We start from the raw sequence: 20739 nt of genomic DNA, 5'->3' as shown, positions 1-20739 counted from the left end.
AAATTTTGTTGGATAACATCGTACAATTTAAGAACGGCATTAAAGACAATTTAATACCGTTTTCTCATTGCAATCTAACCAACGTATCACTGAAGATTGGTAAATGCCAAACGAAAATTTTACTTGTTACATTAAATTGCTTCTCGGTAGCAACCCGTTCAAGGAGTACATAGCAGCTCGCCAAATAATCGGTAAACGTGGATATCGGAGACAGACTTTTTATTAGTATGATTGTATATTATATTCGCCAGAATTTGTAGTAATTGCTTTTGGAACGTTTACTACTTGTTGTAGGCCGGTTTTACGTTCTAGTTTGATTTTCAAATCCGAGACGTACACGTATAAAATATAAACCCAACGTTTATAGTCCGGCCGCCATAAATTGGTAAATCATTTTCATAATGCGCGTTAAAAACATCTATTGAAATAATAAAACACGTTTCGAAAAATCGATATTTCATTGCGTTTTGTTTGGTTTTTATTTGCCTATAAAATTTTAATTTATATACCTTTACCCTATTATTCTTTTATACACACACTCCCATTAAGTAGCGTCGTCTCTTTTGGTCCCACACGATTTTTTAACGACGCCGCGCGTCACATAACCCATTTTTATAAAGCTTCACTTTGTGCCACTGTGCTGTTGTGTGCAGAGGAAACACAACACGAATGACTATTTTTGTGGTCTGCGACAGTGAATGCCGTAGAACAATTTTCTACCAACTAATGACACGTTTCGTTAGCCGGTGACGTCAAATATTAAGTTCTAAATAAACCAAACATTACTAATATCACCTCTAGTTGAATGATTCCATCATTACATCAAATTGAAATATAAAAAAATGAACAAATTTTCAAAAAGTATTTCAAAACATCAGATTCAAACTTAAATTAATCTATCTTAATCGATTTATCTAAAACATAAACAAAAAAAAATCCGTACTCTTCATTTTGTGTTCGTTTTACCAAAATTAATACATCAATTAATATGAATGACGTTTTCATAATACGCACTTTTAATCATATTTCCACAATCCGTCGATTACTTTTATTTCATACCCAATAGCAACGCATTCCTGTGCGTCTAAATGTTTTATTATATTTGTGAGTTTGACTGACGTTAAATTCGTCTTAGTATAATATAATATTGATAATATTTTTAATGCTCTACAACGTGCCGGGGGCGAGTAATTAATGAACGCGAGACATGTATACGCTAATTAAGCGCAATAGATCGAATCGGAAAAACATAACTCAACATGGAACACGATAATTAAATTAATATGTTTCAAAATAACTATGAAACGTGGATTATTAAGGTAGTAATTTTTATTTCAACAATAATCTAGAAAGAAATTGTGGAGTTTGCTAATAACTTGTTTACTGCTCATTGCCGTTAATCCATTTTTGATTAAATAAACACTATCAATTAACGTCGAAACAACAATTTTCAATATAAATCAAACTAATAATTTGTTCCATTGATACCCATTTTTTTTTTTTCTTCATTGGAATCTCAAATTTGTTTTACTGTTATAATTACCGTATATCATTTAGTATTTTATCTTGAGTTATAAAGTTAAAAATGTTTTCGGTTTACCAATGGCCATGGTAAAATGTTTGAAATTTATTTTTTTTATTATTTATGAACCTGACAATCGTTAAATTAAAATATGCCCATTATTATCAAGTCTTTTTTAAAACCCATAGACGGGAAGTGTGACTAGAACACGATGGCAGAGGTGTTAATGTCCAATCACAAAAAAGAGAAGTGCTGAAAGAGCTCGCGCTGTATTTATATTTTTACTTCACTTACCTTGTTCTTGCATGAAACTAAACAATGAATCCAAAAAAGTACGTCTATCTGCTTCATTACCGGCCGAGTATAACTGGAACAAATAAATAATACGTTGATTAAAATATATTTTTCAATCGTAAAAAGCACCGTATAAAATATTTAACAACGTAAAAAACCGTCTTAACAATTACCTAATAACATATTTTTGATTCAAGGTGAAAAAGAAATCACGAATGAATGATTTCAAAATAATAAAAAAATAATTAATTACAATATTAAATTTCTGATATGAAAGCGAATCTAAAAAAAATTGACTCGACCAAATTGTAGGAAAAAAAGTAAAACTTGTTCAAACTAAATATGTTGTTTTTGTTTGGATTTTTAAGCTTAATAAGTTTGCAATCATTTCGTTACATTGCTAGTAAAAATGTACATCAAGATGGATTTAGGTCATTGAATATTAATTAGGCAAAAAATATACAATAGCAGTATATTATTTTCAATTAATATTGATTATTGACGCATAACTAAATAAAGAATTAGGCTAAAATTTTACTCTTGTTAATTGAATGTCATCATAAAATGTAAAAATATATTACTGTCATTACAACAGTGATAAATAATAAGCTATTGCTTAATTATTGTATCATATTATTTGTTCTTTGGCAAATGTGACAATTATGTTAATGTAGCAGCTAGAAAAACAACTCTTTAATTTATTATACAATAGAAAAAATTAACAAATGTTTAACTAAATTAATGTTAATGCACATTATAATACACCAATTGTCTATTTCTCCTTTTATAGTTAATGTAGTTTATCCATTCAGCCTCATTCTCAATGAATAGACAGCTTTTACTAGGCCGCGGGGCAAAAATTCGTGGCCTCCGCGGGTTTTTACGACTTAAGGGGTGAAAACGCGACTGGCTCGAGTTCTCATGGCCTAAACACAGTGTCAAAGAAAACACCCCCACAACACGCATACGCTTACCGTATAGTAATAAAGCAATAAATCTACTTCACACACATCAGGGTTGAACGACTGGCAAATATTCAATTATACGACTCAATTAAAAACAAACCAACGTTGAATAAAACTCACCGGACCTCTTATCCACTTTTCCCTAAAACGCTGTAAACTACTAAGGGTAGAACGAATCAACCACAACCATTAAAAACTTAGCGGTCATTGAAAACGGAGTAGCCTCACGCAATATGGTTTCACAATTAGGCGAAGTATAAAGAACAATTATACATTGGCAGTTTCCGTTTTCAAAATTTGCTAATGCCACTCATCAAAACCTTGAAAACAATTTCAACATTTTAGTGCAAACAGTTTAATTCAAATTAAAATACGTGCCAGAAAGGTTCAAACAACATTTAACTAGTTTTTTTTATTGAATTTATCTCTAAAAAATGGAAATATGAAAATTATAACTACTTGTATGATTTCAGATTTTTATCATTTATCATCCAGCAATAGTATATAACTAATAAACGCGATAGCTCAGAGAAAACTTACAATTCTTCTCTTAACCGTCTAAATCTAACCTTAGGTTAGATTTAAATACAAAAATGAATGTATGATGGCAAAATATCAAACCGTTATTTGAATTTCAAGTAAAAATGTCAATCAATTATGTAAGATTCATGATGAAGCTCTTTATAAATTTCAGATGCATAATATGTTGACGTGATATCAGCAGTAGCACGCATACTATCCGGACAAAAGTATTTTTAATATTAGATATTATACACTTGAGATATTGATGGAATCCCGTCAGTCCGGTATTAATCATTTGTATAATGTTATCATCATTAAACGTACACATAATAGTGAATAATAGTAATAATATTATTTGATTCGAGTTAAAAATAATAACATGAATATCACGCAATATTCGTCGAGTATAATAATAAGTTACATATGCCGTGTACTTTCAATCCAGTATATAAAAACCATCTGGAAAACATTCGTCAATAAAACAATTTTTTAAACAAAATTATTAACATTATGTTAATAAACGAAGAAATAATACTCTTTCTACAAATCGAGAACGACTTTTTTTCACAATACACATAAATTAGGCGTCTCGGATATTACAATTGAGCAAATGTTATTTTTCAAGAATTGGTAAGATAATTATGCACATTAAATCCTCCAAATACATTACAGTTTTCCCTTTCTAATCAATAGAACCCAAAGTAAAAAGATATTGTAAAATTATCTTACCCTTCCTATGTTTCTTTTAATAATGATTATTTTAAACAAAAAATTATCTTGTTTTATAAATGTTGTACTTAAAAATTTTGCTTAAAAGAATGATAATAAAATAGTTTTCATACAAAACCGACCACGATTGGACTATGAAAAAATATAGGAAATATTGATATTTTTTTTACGGTTTTCTATATTGATATTTTTTTTCACGAATGTGAAAAATAATCTAAACCTCACCAACACTTTCTTACAAGAAGTGAAAAATAAGGTAAACTATCGGCTATAGCGAATAAATCAGTAATAACGGTTTGAGAAGGATATTCGGATAACAAGCGCGATAATAGCTCAGGAAGACTAAGATTTTGCAAATGAAGTATGTAACAATGTAAAACGTTAACGATTTCACACTTTTCATACAATGCGCATATACTTGTGGTAAGCGTGCTACCTATACAGACGATAGGTTGTTAAATCATCTGCTTTATAGCTATTGACAACATTGTTCTCTTGTAGAATTCACCGTTAATATTTTACTGATATTGTTTACTAGTAGTAAAAAGATATCCTATAGCGTTTGTTTCTATTTAATGAGTTTCCTAGACTTGAATATTACAGCATTGGTGGTGCAAATGTCGCCTTTTAAATAATTTGGTCAATCCAAACAAATCAAACTGATCCTACTAAAACAATAAAGTGCGGCAAACAAATTATTCACGAATTCGATAGAATAATGAATTTTGTGAACGTTTTCGGATCAATGGCCTTGCCATAAGGTGTCTGCTACGAAGCGATGACCGATCGCTAGTCGTTTATTCGACGGTCTCAATCGAACCGAATACATATTTTATTCCTTCATCATTCCAACTAATATCCATAAACGGTTCCCAAGCGCGCGGTTAATCGTAACCGATTATTCTTAGTCCGCACGGTAATTGGGTAAAGGCAAATATAACAAAAAGATCTTTCAACGACGTTACTAATAATATTACTATTATTATTAGAAATATCAGTGTATATGGTCGACAATCAATCAAAGGTGAATTTAAACAGCAATTAACATGGTCCGTAAATAGAGTGTTCGTGTATATGTGTGGAGGGCGAGGAATTTATATTTTCCTCCCAAACCGCTGTAATCATTTTCACGGTCTAATCAATACACGCTGTATATGATAATGTTTTTATATTAGGCGTACAAGAGATTTCAACTCTGCTCTATGGGCGTGTATAATCGATCAGTTGCTAGACAAGTCGTACATAGTTTTTTATGTAAGCTGGGTTATAATGTATCCGACGCTGCCACCGTCGTCGATGAATCTTAAATATATTCTCGACCGGCACAAGGGCGTAATTCAGTTCTCCGTTAAATATAATTTTTTATTTATCCAAAAAACAATTAGTGTGCTTATTAATATTCAGCCAAAGGCAAAACTGCTCACTGTCCGTCTGCACCGCCCGTTTTCGGTGGGTTGCACATGTGCGACTCGTTTGCTTCGTCGAGATTCGGGTAAGTATTAACGAAATCCATTCGACGGTCAGCCGTTTACATAAAACATTGAAGACGAAACGTTGTCATTAAACGATGTTCGACTACTGAATCCATGGGCGACTACCGTTTGATAAGTTCGTCATTCTCGTTGCCATGTAAAACAATGATATTAAAAAGTGGTAAAAAATAAATGCATTTAACTTAGGGTCATTTTAATTTTTAAGCGTGTTCACTACGTGTAACGATACTCTACTCGGATGTTTGTTTCATCAGGTCGTAAACGATTATTTTTAACCCAAATAATTGCTTCGGTAGGGTTCTTACGAGACGTATAAAGTAAACCGTTTTGTCGGTGAAGTCTGTGGCGGATAATAACACTAAAGAGGATTTAATTCCAACGTCTATTTATCTCTGTCCAGTTTTTCAATTATATTATAGTTATTCGACAATAAAAGACGGAATGGCTGATAAAGTTTAAGGATTTAACTGCCATATTGTCAATTATCCTAGGTAGCTAAGACTTTTAATATGAAGAATGTTTTCAAAAACACATTTAGTGAACGATACAACCATGATGAATATACTGCAAACATCCCTTCGTATATTCATACAAGATTTTAAAGGATCTCGTTTTATTAGAAGTGTTGTAGCGCAAAAACATATTTTCATTTCGTTTTGTAATTTAGACTTAATATAAATTACAATCATCCAAAATGAAAGTTTTTAAATTTCAAGATAAATGATTTTCTTCGATTTCTACCAAAAGTGTATGAATAACTGTATAGAGATTAAGGAACAATTAATAAAAGTCTAATACTAGATTCAATTTAATGGCACACAATGGAAGTGATCAAATGAATCATAAAGTTGTGTGTGGTCTGAGCAGAATTATAGCGTGTCGTCTTCGTGTGCATTTCAGGACGGACCAAGTGTTTTGAGTGATTAAAACTGCACCGTCGTGAAAAGCGCCTCGACACTTAAAACTTTATTACTTCTTTATTTCGTCTATACATTATGGCTGTCGATTACAACTGCAGTTCTCGTGAAAAAAACACACCACATATGGTCAATACTATTATGCTTTGCAGTATTTAGACTGTATATATAATGCATCATATAGTACGTTTTATGTATTTGGCGTTAATCTAATTTTAGAACTCCGTCGAAGGTAATAATAATTCTTCATTGATTGATTTACTGAAAGGTGAAACTCGACCAACTGAATAAGACCAAACGATTATGTTAGTTTTGTTAAGTCTTGACTAAGAAGTAAAAGAATAGCATATGAAAAGTAAAATTACCGTCCATGTGTCGCTTCTATGAGAAAGTCTATTGTGACAAAAAAAGTGTGTTTACACACCAAAAAATATCTATAGAGATTTCATAGACCGATTACCGACGACGATGGTCTACCCCTAAGACAAACCCAACTTGATAATTACTCTATATTATTCAACGACGTACATAGTTCACGTGATAAAATAAAAGGGTTACCATATTGGCTGAGGCCAGGTGTGGACTAAAAAAATATAGTAAGACACAGAATATGCGGAAAAGACGAGAGATTTTTGTGCATGACAAGCGATTGAAATTGGTCTCCACTGCCGTGTGAACTGATATGCGTCCGAATGGAGTTCCCAACGATCATTTTTGTGTCAGCTGCTTAAGCATCCAACACGGCATTCGAATGGGTACGTTAATTTCGCCTTTTCTTCTCATTATCATTATTCTTTATTATTGTCACATGGTTATTGTTATTATGTAACTCGAACGGCGATTCAACAGGTGTCTGTCCGCACACCAGTTTCGTTTTCGTTCGGTAACCCATTGATATATTGTTCAAATATGAGCGACCCAAAGAAAGAAAAAATCAAAATAATAAAAGCAGAAACAGATTATGAGTAAGTCTCTTCTGTCTTTTTTTTTTTTGTCCACTACAGAATTGCGGGGGTGGTAAGCGGGTGTCGATGAACTCGAAAGTGAAAACTCCGGGTATTATTATATTTTCACCCGGAAACAAAATAACAATGTACCGATGATGAGGCATGTGCATCTGCCTTTCTATTCGATTTTAGACGATGTCACACATACAGTTTAAAGATAATGTTTAAACAAACAAAATTATTTCGGACGTTTTTCTCTATTAGGAACATTAAAACGATATGAGAACAATATTTAACCTGTCATCTGCCCCTTTTTGGTGTTTTATGAGAAATATTAGAGTTTTATTGTTTTTTTACGTTCACGTCGATTGTTCTTCTAAATTTGGCGTTCATTCAATAAACTCGAACTCAGTCTGAGGTAAACAAATTGAAAAAGAACCCAAAAGAAGGAAGAGCTTAGCGTGGATTATCTATATAAATAGAATTAATTCACTTTAATACTTTTCACGTTTGTTTTACGCTAATATTTTACACGCACGCATTTATAATTAAAATTTGTCAATTTTAAATAAACACCAACGGATATATAGAAAAAAAAAATTATAACACCATTAAATTGAGTGAAACAGGAAACTGAATTAGGTATTCATTATGAAAGTCATTAAAGTACAGTTCTTAAAACTAATTCTTCTTATTAGAAAAATTATCATGCAATCGTGTTTCCTTTACGTCAGTCACTATCATTCATTCAACATAAGACCACACAAATTAAATCAACTTAATAGAATATAAAATTAAGTAAATATCTTACTAGTACCAAAATAGAATGTTTATCATAAATATNCGTCAGTCACTATCATTCATTCAACATAAGACCACACAAATTAAATCAACTTAATAGAATATAAAATTAAGTAAATATCTTACCAGCACCAAAATATAATGTTTATCATAAATATGGATAGATAATAAAAAATAATTATTTTTCACTCAGTGTTCATATTATACTGTTCTAATAAATTTTAATTTTAAATGTAATTAAAATATATATATACATTTTATTTCTATCAAACTCATGAACTGCGATCGTTTATAAAATAAAGAATTAAATTCGAAATAACACTTTTTTTAAACGAGTCTTATAATAATTAAATATGTATAAAATAACTATAGTTATTTTAAAATGTTTAATAATCACTATTATAAAATCAATTTTCATAATTTTAATATAAATTCCATTCTCTCGTTTATTAATGTTTTACTCTTAAATTTACTTATTACATCGCACACCAGAAAATTTAGTCCATTTCATCATCCCTCGTAGTGTTATTTTAAACAAATAATTTATTCAATTTAGTAGTTGATCGAATGACAAATATTAACAATATTATAATAACAAATTAAACTAATAGATAATTTGCCTGGCGAAATTGTTCTTCAAACGTCNACAAATTAAACTAATAGATAATTTACCTGGCGAAATTGTTCTTCAAACGTCCATGATTGAGCTTCATTGTTTCGACTCATAGAAGGCGAATGCATATCATTTGGATGTCCTTGTGTGTCGCCTGAGTGACTTGATTTTGGTGACAAGTCGGCGGTCATTGACTGTCTGTGTGAGGTAGTTAGAGATAAAGCGGTAGCGCATCCAGATCCACCGGACATAGACAATTGCTGTTGCTGGTGTTGCAAAACTGGTTGAACAGATAGACCGGGATGTTGGTATACCAAATGCTGTAACATTGGTGCCATCAATCTAGATCCAGAAGCCAATTGTCTAGCCAACTGATTGAGTGTTTCACGTTCTTCGCGCTAGAAACATTTAGATTAAAATAAGAATATCAATTTTTTATTTCAAATGATAAATTGGCTTTAATTCATAAATTGTTTCAATTAAAATTTACCTGCATCTCTAATATGTCCTGTTCTTCTTCAGGCGTACAGTCTTCATCTTGTCTACAATCGTCATCATCATCCATCATTTGATCCCTGTCATCTTCATCGTCGGTGGCGGCACCATTTGACCTTGGCGGTGATGCATCAACGACCGTCGAGTGAGGCCAATGATATGCATGTGGTTGTACGCTCAAGTTTAAATTAAGTCCCAGTCTTCGAGGACTTCCGGCTTCAGTTGCCATTTTTACTGGATCTGTTCGGCTTTCTATGTCTGGAGACGGGTCGCTATTAAGCTGCAATTAAAAATTAGTACGTTGATAATTTGTTTAAATATAACAAAAATGTTCATATGATCCTAAATATATTGACTTAATTTTTTCAACTTCTACCTTATCATTAGTGTGACCCTGACATAAGGTTTTTAAAGTATGATCAAGACTATAACTCAAAGTATTTTTTTTTGTGTTTAGCAAAAAACCTTGAAATTATTTTTATTTAACCCTTTGATTTATAATAAATATTATTGCGCACCTAAAGGCTTGACAATATATAATGTCGACTAACAATAAAAACTCCACTTATTGTCAATACTAGAAAAATTCATTGGATGAGAGACCGATAAAACATTGTCATGACCCTCAGTCAATTTAACAACTAACCATCACTACATATTATACATTTGACTGTCTATTGAATTGTGACTATTATTTAAAAGGTTAGAATCCTCAAACCCACAGAATATTCTGCTAAAAGTAATCCAATACAATTTTATTTTGGTTTTTTAATATATTGAATTACCAAACCAAACACAACTGATCCAATGAGTTACAAAAAAGCCAAAAGAAACAGGACAAAATCAATCAAATACTACAAATCAATTACAAAACACAAAAATCTAAATTCAAACCAATAGATTATGAGTGTTGCGGGATAACTTGACATTTGATGAGTTAGAAATGTTTTCAAACTGTGAAGACCACACGGAATAAATCATTTAAAAATGTTCAATTATAATTTTCATTTTTGTTGTATATTTTTGGCCCGCGACGTCGGTCTAATAAATTGCTTATGACATTTGGTTGACTATAATATGACGATTTCTAAGTGAATTAATAATATGTAAAGCGGCGGTGGCGACAGATACACACTACCAATGTGATGTAGTGGTTAGCTTGCTCATAGAAAAATAACACGTGTTTCATTAAAATTACATTAGTCCACTTGGCGGACAGCCACGCGTCATCTAAATTGTAATTATTTTCGCTCTCGATAATAATATTCTTCAACTGAGACCTCACGATTTTATACAGTCCACGCATACGTTTTCACTTGTTAAACGCACGTGAATTTACCTTAGGGTAATTAAACTGAAATAACTTATTTAAAAATTTAGATCCTATAAACGACGTTCAAGGGAAGCGGCTAAGTAGTATCGATGCAATTCAGTTTCTTGGTACAATTTTATCATTTTTTACTGTTTATTTTCAGTCATTGGAGTATTAACACAAAAAGAAATTATAAAATCATTCGTTTTCCCTCATAACTCAAGTCGCATTAAACGAGTATCAAATGTTAGCTATGAACAAATGTCTATCATTAAAAAATCAATCGTCCTTTGAAAATTGCATAATTTGTTCGAATTACACGTTAGAATGATGTGGGAAATCAGACATAAACTTATCATCAAAACATTTGGCACGCAGCTTATTTTCACAAACAAATTTATTTAAACGACATACATTATTAATTATGAGCCAAATTAATATTTATTCGTACCATCGCGCACAATTGGAATACTGTTACAGAGAATACTGTGTTTAATTGCAAGCTAATGAATTTTTATGTTGACAAAGACTACTTATTAAATGTAGTGTTTCCTGTATAATTGCCAGCTTGAGTGCTATCAATAAACAATTACATGATGGCCAAAACAAAGAAAGATGTTATAATTTATATTATAAACGATTCGGCAAGTTTAGCACCGAGTATCGTAAATTAAAGGGAATTATAAGTACACTACGGATTTGTGTTATTGACAAATATGTTGCGTTGATTACTCACTGGAGTAATTACAAATTCTGCAACTGCAAAGATTACCGTAAAGTAGTTTGTAAATAATGCGCGTGCTAACAACTTGGCTTCTGTTCTAAGTATTGTACAGAAGCTGTAATTCCCCGACCAAAATACCGAATACATCTACTTAATTAGTATGGTAATTTTTATGGAAATCGTTTTAAAGAACAGCTGCAAGTCTAATAAAACACACTATGCTGGTCAACATATCGATATAAATAACGTATTTTTATTATACGTTAAAATACCGGCTGTCGTTTTTTATACAATTTATCAGTTGTAATTATGTTTGATAAACGCATTATTAGTATTTTAGTGTACAAACCCTTAATTTAAATATAACCTGTACTGAATCTATTCAAATAAAAACTATTGTGTGTCACTCTCGTGATTATATTTCTTTATTATCAAATTTACAAAGAAAACACTTTTGTTGCTTTAATTTAGCTAAACTGTTGGATTAATTGAGCTAATTCAATGTACAAACGAATTTCTCTCAATTCTAATAATACAAAATAATTCATAGTAAAATAATCTAAAGAAAAACCTTGTCTAGATTCATTTGGTTGTTTTGTTTGAAATGTCAAAGCTCTAGTTGCTCAAAACGGTCCATTAATAAAACAAGCAAAACATTTTCGAATGCATATCTAAATGTATTACACTGTTGCTCGTTGTTTATCATTATGCTCTTTTCAATACCTATCCCGCGATATTAGTAAATAGCTTTCCGGACTCGAAATTGATGAACCGATAACTTCAAATTTACGAACATACATTCACTAACAATATTGGAATGCCAAAAGGGAAATTGTGTACGCGTCCGAGACAGTTGTCGGTGGAAGTGTTTGAGGGTATGGCGGAGGGTAAAAACAAACATTCATCATTGGGTCGTCACTAATCTTGTGCTCTCGTGTTTACATTTATATATATATATACGAACGAGAGTGACAGTGAAGGGGATGGTGCAGGGGCGGGTTCACAACTATTACCTCATGCTCAGGAAAAGTGTCAGCTCATCCGCCTCTGCACCACACTCACCCCTCACTTTATAATAATTAATGATACAGTAAGAATTTATTTAACAAGCGGCAGCTTTCGCGGACAACTGTGATGCAGATGAGATAGAAAAAATAACGAAAACCAAATTCGAAACGGTTATAAACGTTTATTAAAATTTTTTACTTGAAATCTAGTATATCACCTGACCAATGTAAATCAATAAACAAGATCTCTATAATAAAGCAGATAAATAAATATATTTTTTTAAGAAAATTGAACAATAATGCAATAGAGTTTTCTAAATTCTGAAAAAACATGTAAACCATATATTAATAATTCATCCTAGTGAAAAATGTTCAAATATTAAGAAATACGAGAAAACAGTTCATGAAAAATAAAAAAAATACTTATTTAATCGGTCCATTNCTAAATTCTGAAAAAACATGTAAACCATATATTAATAATTCATCCTAGTGAAAAATGTTCAAATATTAAGAAATACGAGAAAAAAGTTCATGAAAAATAAAAAAATACTTATTTAATCGGTCCATCGATTTCAACTAGAAAATCTTCGATGGAAACGCTTATAGAAACCGTATATTACTTATTATTTAAACCAGATATAGTATTTATAATGACATAGCGTGCGTTATTTATATGTGGAAACCATATTAATGATGCGTATAATAAAAAACGAATTATTTTCAAATATGAATAAAATAATACAGAATCGACGGGTGTGCGTGGTGTCTGTTGCACGCGATCAGGTGGCCTAGAGCGATCACGTTGGACAGAATGATCTATAGATCAGTGAAAACCAGGAGTTGCTCCCTAAAATCAAAATTACAAGAGTATTAACAGACAAAATAAGAGGTCCACGACACCAACAAAGATTGATCAGCTATTGCATGTGCATTAAATTGTATCACGATTGTTTTGAATTCTCATTTTTTTGGAGAATTCGTAAAATCTAAACTAGTACAAGCCAGTGGATATAATATAATTATAATATTAACAATAACTAAATGAGGGGTGATGTAATAATATAATACATATAGATTGAGTTATAATACAACTTGGGCTTCTTATGTTGTAAAACAACTCTGACGTTTTATCCAAGACGCCGTCCTATGCATTCGATTCACATACATACGGATTCCTTCAAGAATAAACTCTTGTAAAGCTTCTGTTTAATAATATCATTACTTATACATACCACGCCTATAAGACATTATGTATAAATATGACAGTATCGAACTCGAAAGTTTTATATAGACATATAAACTATTCTAATGGATTAAACACATTATGTAAACGTGGTGACATGTTTAATCCTTTATAATAATTGACTTTGCTATAAGTTTCTATAAGTTAAATAATAAAGATAGCTTCATACTGCTTGAATCTATGTGAAATTAATTATTTTCTCTGTGATGAAAAATTGTTCTAATACTAAAAACCTACAAAATTTATCTTTTGTTGTAGGCTCTTAAACATAAAATACAAGAAACCTCGTGACACTTTTTATTTAAATTCATCATTTAAAACTAGATACGTCTATTTCTTACAATTTTTTTTATTTGAATCTCATTTCTTTCTCTATTCTGAAGTCAATAGTAAAATACATCTGTACTGCGTAATCATGTTAATTATTTATATCGATTATGATGACCACACACGCAAAGCTAGTGCATTCCATTCAAAGAAATCCGATGGTACTAAAAGACGGTTAATTTCGTTTTTTTAGAATAAAAATAAAATATGTAAAACTTTGAAAACATTGAATATCAAAGAATAAAAATACAGACCATTTTCACAAATAATCAGTTTTAGTAGTATAAAAAACTTCTATAGCAAATTTTAACGTACGAATTTAAAATAATCTTCATCATTTTTTAAATATTTTTCACTAATTTTTCTTTATGTGCTACTAAAAAAAATGGTCTCACATAATAAAAAAAAAGGATTTGCTTATATATATATATATTAAACAAAACAGCGTGGTTAGTATCATTAAGATTTAAATCGTTTTGGACGATGATAGGTCTTAAATTTTATAATGTTTAAAGCGATAAAAAGTGTATTAAAACAATTTATTAAGCACTAATTAGAGTGCCCATGTATATTATATCTAAATTATTAAAGCTATATGCATCACAACATCTATACGGTTGATGTATTTGACTTTTAAAGGTTTCCTGTAGTGTGCAGATACGCGTCTTGAGACGTACATCAAAAATTGTACTAATAGATTGGGTTTGAGTTGGTTAAATCCAATCTAATGATAACGCTAACAGTTTAAACAAGTCTTTTGGTACCTCCGTGCCAAAATTACGACTAAAGGATCCTTGAAAACATGTCACTAGATAAAAAAAATCTTTAGTTCGTACAAAGTGTATTTGTTTTTTGCAGTTTATTTAGCCATCAAAGTTATTGTAACATACAACTTTTTAAAAGAAATTGTTTTTATTAAGTTTTCAATGTGTTTTAAATGACTTGAATTAAACTCACATTGGATAGAAGTGTAATTAAGTATTGCATCGAGTTGTCGTAGTCCTAAGAAATTTATCGAACGTCAATTATGCAATACAATGTCAAGATAATGAATTTTTTTGATAATCTAAGGAGTTTCAAAGTAAATAACAAAATTACTTGTCTGGATTATTATGAAAACAATTAATTTCTTTTATTCGACTTCGTACAGACAATAAACGCAATACACACACATTTGTGATATTGATTAAACGGATTAAAGCCGGTGCATAAATGGAATAATTAATAAATACGGTTTCCATAATAAATAAGCCTACGCGGTGCATTTTGTTTCTGCCTACGATTCGGTTTTTATTATAGAGACAATTGGCGGCATTGTGTTAACCGTCTAGGCCTAGACGGGGTTAAACCGTAATTATACAATAATAATGATTAAAAGCTATCGATAATAATAACGATTGCACCAAGGGGAACAAGATAGTATTATCTACCTACGCATCTTATACAAACATCGTATAAACTGCGAATCCGATCGACTTGATAGCTCAAAATCGCACTGTGTAAGAATGGCGTAGGAAGTTACTAGCAGCGTAGGTCTAAATAACTCGAGTTTATTACATAAAAAAATTGTTTCGTCATACACACCAATTACTACTTAACGCCACCAGTGGTTTATTTTTGGAGTTCTCAAATAAATACTCCAAATTTCACCAACGTTCAACCTTTTATTAAAAATAAAATTATGCGAGCGCGAGTAACCATAAAAATCAAATTCTTATAATTCACTAACTGTGTACAATTTTTGGAGAGAGTCCAATTTTGGAATTTGTTATGTTTGAACGTTATTTGTTTTTTGTTATCGATTAACACATAAAACATAAAACACAAAATTACATAATTGTGTTTTATATTAAAACATGATTATGTAAAACTCGAAAATGATTCGTTAAATCAAAATGAAAAAGTTGATTAATACATCTGCTTTGGTTTCATATTATTGGCATTGAAAGAAGTTTTAAATAGTTAAACGAAAAGTAGGAGATAAGACTTCAAAGAATAAGACACATTGTACAATTCATGGCCAAACGAGAATAACAGTTTTTGCCAATGTCGTTGCACCGGCTGTCACAACATTAATATTAATAGAAACAATATGCCAGACAAAATGTGTGAAGGTAACCCTTGCACTCATTAGGTCGTCTATCGGTTATTTAAAATAGTTGATTGTTAGTATCTTACTAAACTCATTGGTCAACATTTTGTATGAAGTAAATCATTTATAAATCGTTACACAGTGAACCAAATGTGCCTTTTTTTAAACGAATTTTCATTTTCAATATTGAGTAAAAGAAAAAATTGTTTTTTCAACACATACGTGGAAAATAAAGTTATCAGTCTTAGATTTATGATATTTAACATTAATTATTTCGTTTTAAGTGCACATCCGCATTATGACGATTGCATCTGGTGGTGGAGTATAAATGTGTGTGATTTGAGCACGTTCGAGGCGGCCTGCAGGGGAACATGAAACATAAGACGTCTGTTACCGTCAAGGACACATTTTGCACAGACTCCAAGAATTCACCTCTCAGCCAAGGGTAGAATGAGAAAATATATTAAAACAAAAAATTATAATCTTCAAAAGTTATGGTTAATATTAATTTAATCTGTATTAAGCAATTATTGCAGCTATGAAAACTTAAGTAATCATTTTTTTGTTTTTTGATGTTATGCTGTATTTGGAGGGAATCTCCAAGTCAAAATCCCACGAAACTATGAGCAATACAAAAAAATATATAGGACACTACACACAAATAAATCGTTTTTAATATAGTACAAAATGTTTTCTTTTTAAAGTTCTTACTTTTACTCATATAGCGTTGAATAAGAACTATAATGATAAGAAATATAATATTTTGTCATATAGAATAATTATCATAGTTTTTTTTCCGAATTCTCATTAATAATCAGCAATTATTTAATAATAAAATATAATTGATACCTGATAACGCTAGGAAATAACTTAATGTAGACAAGACGACGATAAGTTGAGTCTAACAAATGGTTTACCAGTTTTAATAGATAGCTATGGGTAAACATTTATAATATTTTTTTCATATTTGTTCTTTTGTTGCTGGAACTGTCTGATATTATTACAATTTGGTTTTAAAAAAAGCCAAATTTAAAAACTCTACAAGTTTAAAAAAAGTAAGAAGCATTAACTTTTTAAAATAATNGGAAATAACTTAATGTAGACAAGACGACGATAAGTTGAGTCTAACAAATGGTTTACCAGTTTTAATAGATAGCTATGGGTAAATATTTATAATATTTTTTTCATATTTGTTCTTTTGTTGCTGGAACTGTCTGATATTATTACAATTTGGTTTTAAAAAAAAGCCAAATTTAAAAACTCTACAAGTTTAAAAAAAGTAAGAAGCATTAACTTTTTAAAATAATTATCATAATTAATTGATAAATAAAAAGTTACACAAAAATTCTAAAACAATTATACTAGAGTTAATTGTCAAGTAACTCTAAGTTATTAATTACTGAACATCAAACAATCCTTTTTTATGTATACACCCAAAAACAGATAACAAATATGTATAACTTACTTATAATATGCCTACAAAATAATTATTGATACATTGTATCAATTTCAGTTATTCACGAGATAATGTTTTATCAAATGTGAGATAAAACGTATTCATTTAATAATAACACATTAGTTTGTTTACATAGGTATATTAAATGTGTTCGTGTAACATGTGGACTATCCTTTTATTTATTACATCCTTATTTTTACTTGAATATATTGTTTGGGTTTTTTTAATACATTAATAACAGGTTAATTTATTCCCAAGACAATTAGACGTTAATTCAACAATAGTATAATACATTTTAAATAAACTTTTAAGGTAGTGTATACCAAAGTACTATACCTGTAAGCTATCAATAACCTGTGTAGTTTTATCACACGATGAACTCATCCGCGTACTTTATAACAAGTAGATAATTGAAAAAATGATTAAAATTATAAAATTTAAGTAAAAATCAAAATGACAATATATGAAAAGATATAATGTTATTTAGAGGCGTGTTGGAATTTAGCATGTGCCCTTCCCTAAAAATAAATACAAATTTAATGTGTAAGTAAACTTCCTCGTGAGTTCTTAGATGTTTGTGAAAACACTGAAAAGTTAATAATTACTTCCATATTATCTAGTATTGCCATTCACGAAATAAGTAAATAGCATTGTACTTGCGTTGATATTTCTTCTTGTAACACAAATAGATGGAAAATTTAGCTACAGGAATTTATCAAGCAAAAGAATTTAGATAAAAATCATTAAGTTAAAACTGAAACGCCGGAATGCCGTTTATAGAAAATCCATATAACATTTTTGTTTTCATAAAAATATATATTCATGTAAAAACTATTCATAAAAAATATTTATTGCATTATTTTTAACTTCTAGTAATTTTATTTCAAACGATTAGTATTTATTACATTACATAACATTACAGTTAAAATTCAATATTAAATTTGACTGTTATGTGTTTATGTTAAAATACATTATGGTATTGTGCATTAATAACTATTAAACACATTAAAAACAAAGAGAAAATCATTTTATATGACACAAGAAACAGAGAATATGAGTAATAATTATACAGTAGTTTCGATGACTCGTGTCTTAACAATTATTCTTTGTACACAATTATTGAAATTTATGTCTAATTGTAATTGCTAATGGCATTATATTATGCGTCTGTTGGAATATTTTTATCGTATAATTATCGTTAAATTTTATTATATACGAGTGCAGGCCACCAAAGTTTAAATGTGTTTTCAATCTACTAAGAAAAAAAAAAAAAAAGAGTAAACTAGTGTAACGCATAATGTCTTTTATTATTTTTATCGTGTACGCGTACCTGCAACCAGTTTTGTTTTATCAATTATTACCAATGCACACGAAACGATTACACGGTTGTTTATCGACTATTTGTGAGGTTTAAGATTACTCTATAACGTTGTGATCGCACTGGAGGGTTGCTGTGTGTCGGGGCCATATGTCAACAAAACGGGCACACATCGAACAGAACGAAGCGGGAAAGACAAATTATTGAACAAATATAATATAAAAATATATACCACCCGCTATTATCATAGGCGGCGGCGGTTCGTGTATATGTACACACTGAGTATAAAGCGAGCTCGTGATATCTTCTTTATACGTTTTGTGCTATTCCACCTCTATAAAAACTACCCTTTTTAAAAAAGGAACCTAACGCGCGGCTTCTTTGAACGTCGTCTCTGTCTAGTCGTCGTCACCCCGAAACGCAAGACTAAACAAACATTTGTGAATCGAGTTTCGGATTTTTTAAGAAAAAGGTTGTATTGTATACTATTTATCAATTTAATGTATGTACACATTACAATGTCCTTGGAAACTAGGCGCGCACGACGAACGGGACCGCGACGGTCAAGGGCCTGATCTTTTTATCAGTATTGTAACCTGCTGTATAATTTTTATATCCTACATAAATGAGAATCCAATAAATCTTATTAGCGGCCGTCTTACAATTTGTCATCGACCAGAAAATTAACAGCACAAACCGATTGATCTTTTAAGGTAACAAAAAGGATTTAACACGATCGAGTGGTTGTAAATAAAAATCGGAGTACATGATAGACGGAGGTAAATGATAGAACTCTTTCTAAAATACCATTTTAACACTTTGCAGTTTTATTAGTTGATTTGAGTAATAATCTAGTTAGAGAATCGAGAAAATCTTGTTATATGAGAAATTTTTTTTTATATCTAAAGTACACTTTAATTGGGTACTTGGAAAAAAAATGTAAGATACAACAAAATAATAAATTATATAAAATGTACACTTCTTTATACACCCAGAGAAAAACCTCGATCTATATAATAAATTCATTGTTCAATTTGATAAATATATCATTACTATTGAATCAATGATATATTTATCAATATGATATTTTTTTTTCTTGTCTTGAACAATAATTATTTATAAGAATAGTTATTTTGTTCGTATTAATAAAACATTATCATAAACCCTTGATAAAATTTCTCTTTCAATTTTGATTGAGGTTTTTCTTTGGGTGTAGACTGGCCATAGAATAATAAAGATTAAGTCCTCAATATTTTTACATTACATCTTGATATCAAAATATTCCTTAGACTTCAAGGTTCGTTTAAAATATTGTTCAGACAAATTAATATGAAACATTTTAAAACTAATGTGACAACTGTTAAATGATACGAAAAGTGGTATGATAGCATCACCTTAATATTATACAGGTAATCGACCTAATTAAATTTCCATAGCCCGTAGGTAAGGGGGAAAATTTAGAATGACATATCACAATGTAACAACATCAATTCAGAGAAACTCAGGCACGTATCCTTCTATTTATATTATTAAATAATATTACCCATAGGGGATTAATGTAAATTAAGTAAGATAGTTTTGAGATTAAAAACAACGATCATTAAATCGACATTACAGCGTGATTAGTGGGCAGACGACAAGGTTTCTTGATAAAACCGTCAACATTATATTGTTGAACTCAATAACTACTATTTTTATATTTTAATAAATTATTAAGATAATTAATTTCTGAAAAATTCATTATATCATTCCTTAAATGTCTAAATAAAAGTTATTTATAAGGTAAAGCGAAACACCAATTTTAACTAAATTAAAACCAGAAAAATATATTTCAGAAATAAATAATCGTTGATTATTTATTATATTTGTTTAACAATGTTTTAAAAGTAATAACTATTTAATAAATTTAATTTTTATTTCTGTGCATGTAAAAAAAAAAATGATCTGGAAAGCTTTTATCCG

General features: G+C 30.1%; 1 protein-coding gene across 1 annotated transcript in view; it reads right to left on the bottom strand.

Annotated features, from left to right (window-relative positions):
* The window catches only part of LOC126910452 (AT-rich interactive domain-containing protein 3A-like), a 37674-nt gene that overhangs the window by 15861 nt on the left and 1074 nt on the right, over positions 1-20739 (bottom strand). Inside the window, exons 2-4 of the mRNA XM_050693036.1 lie at positions 9294-9578; positions 8863-9201; positions 1817-1889 (exon numbers count right to left, since the gene is read on the bottom strand). Of these exons, the coding sequence (XP_050548993.1) occupies positions 1817-1889; positions 8863-9201; positions 9294-9578 (697 nt within the window). The remainder of the gene's footprint in view (positions 1-1816; positions 1890-8862; positions 9202-9293; positions 9579-20739) is intronic.

The sequence above is a fragment of the Daktulosphaira vitifoliae genome, unplaced genomic scaffold, assembly GCF_025091365.1.
Source record: "Daktulosphaira vitifoliae isolate Bord-2020 unplaced genomic scaffold, ASM2509136v1 Scaffold_1, whole genome shotgun sequence".
NCBI lineage: Eukaryota > Metazoa > Arthropoda > Insecta > Hemiptera > Phylloxeridae > Daktulosphaira > Daktulosphaira vitifoliae.
This window is presented reverse-complemented; position numbering and strand designations above follow the sequence as displayed.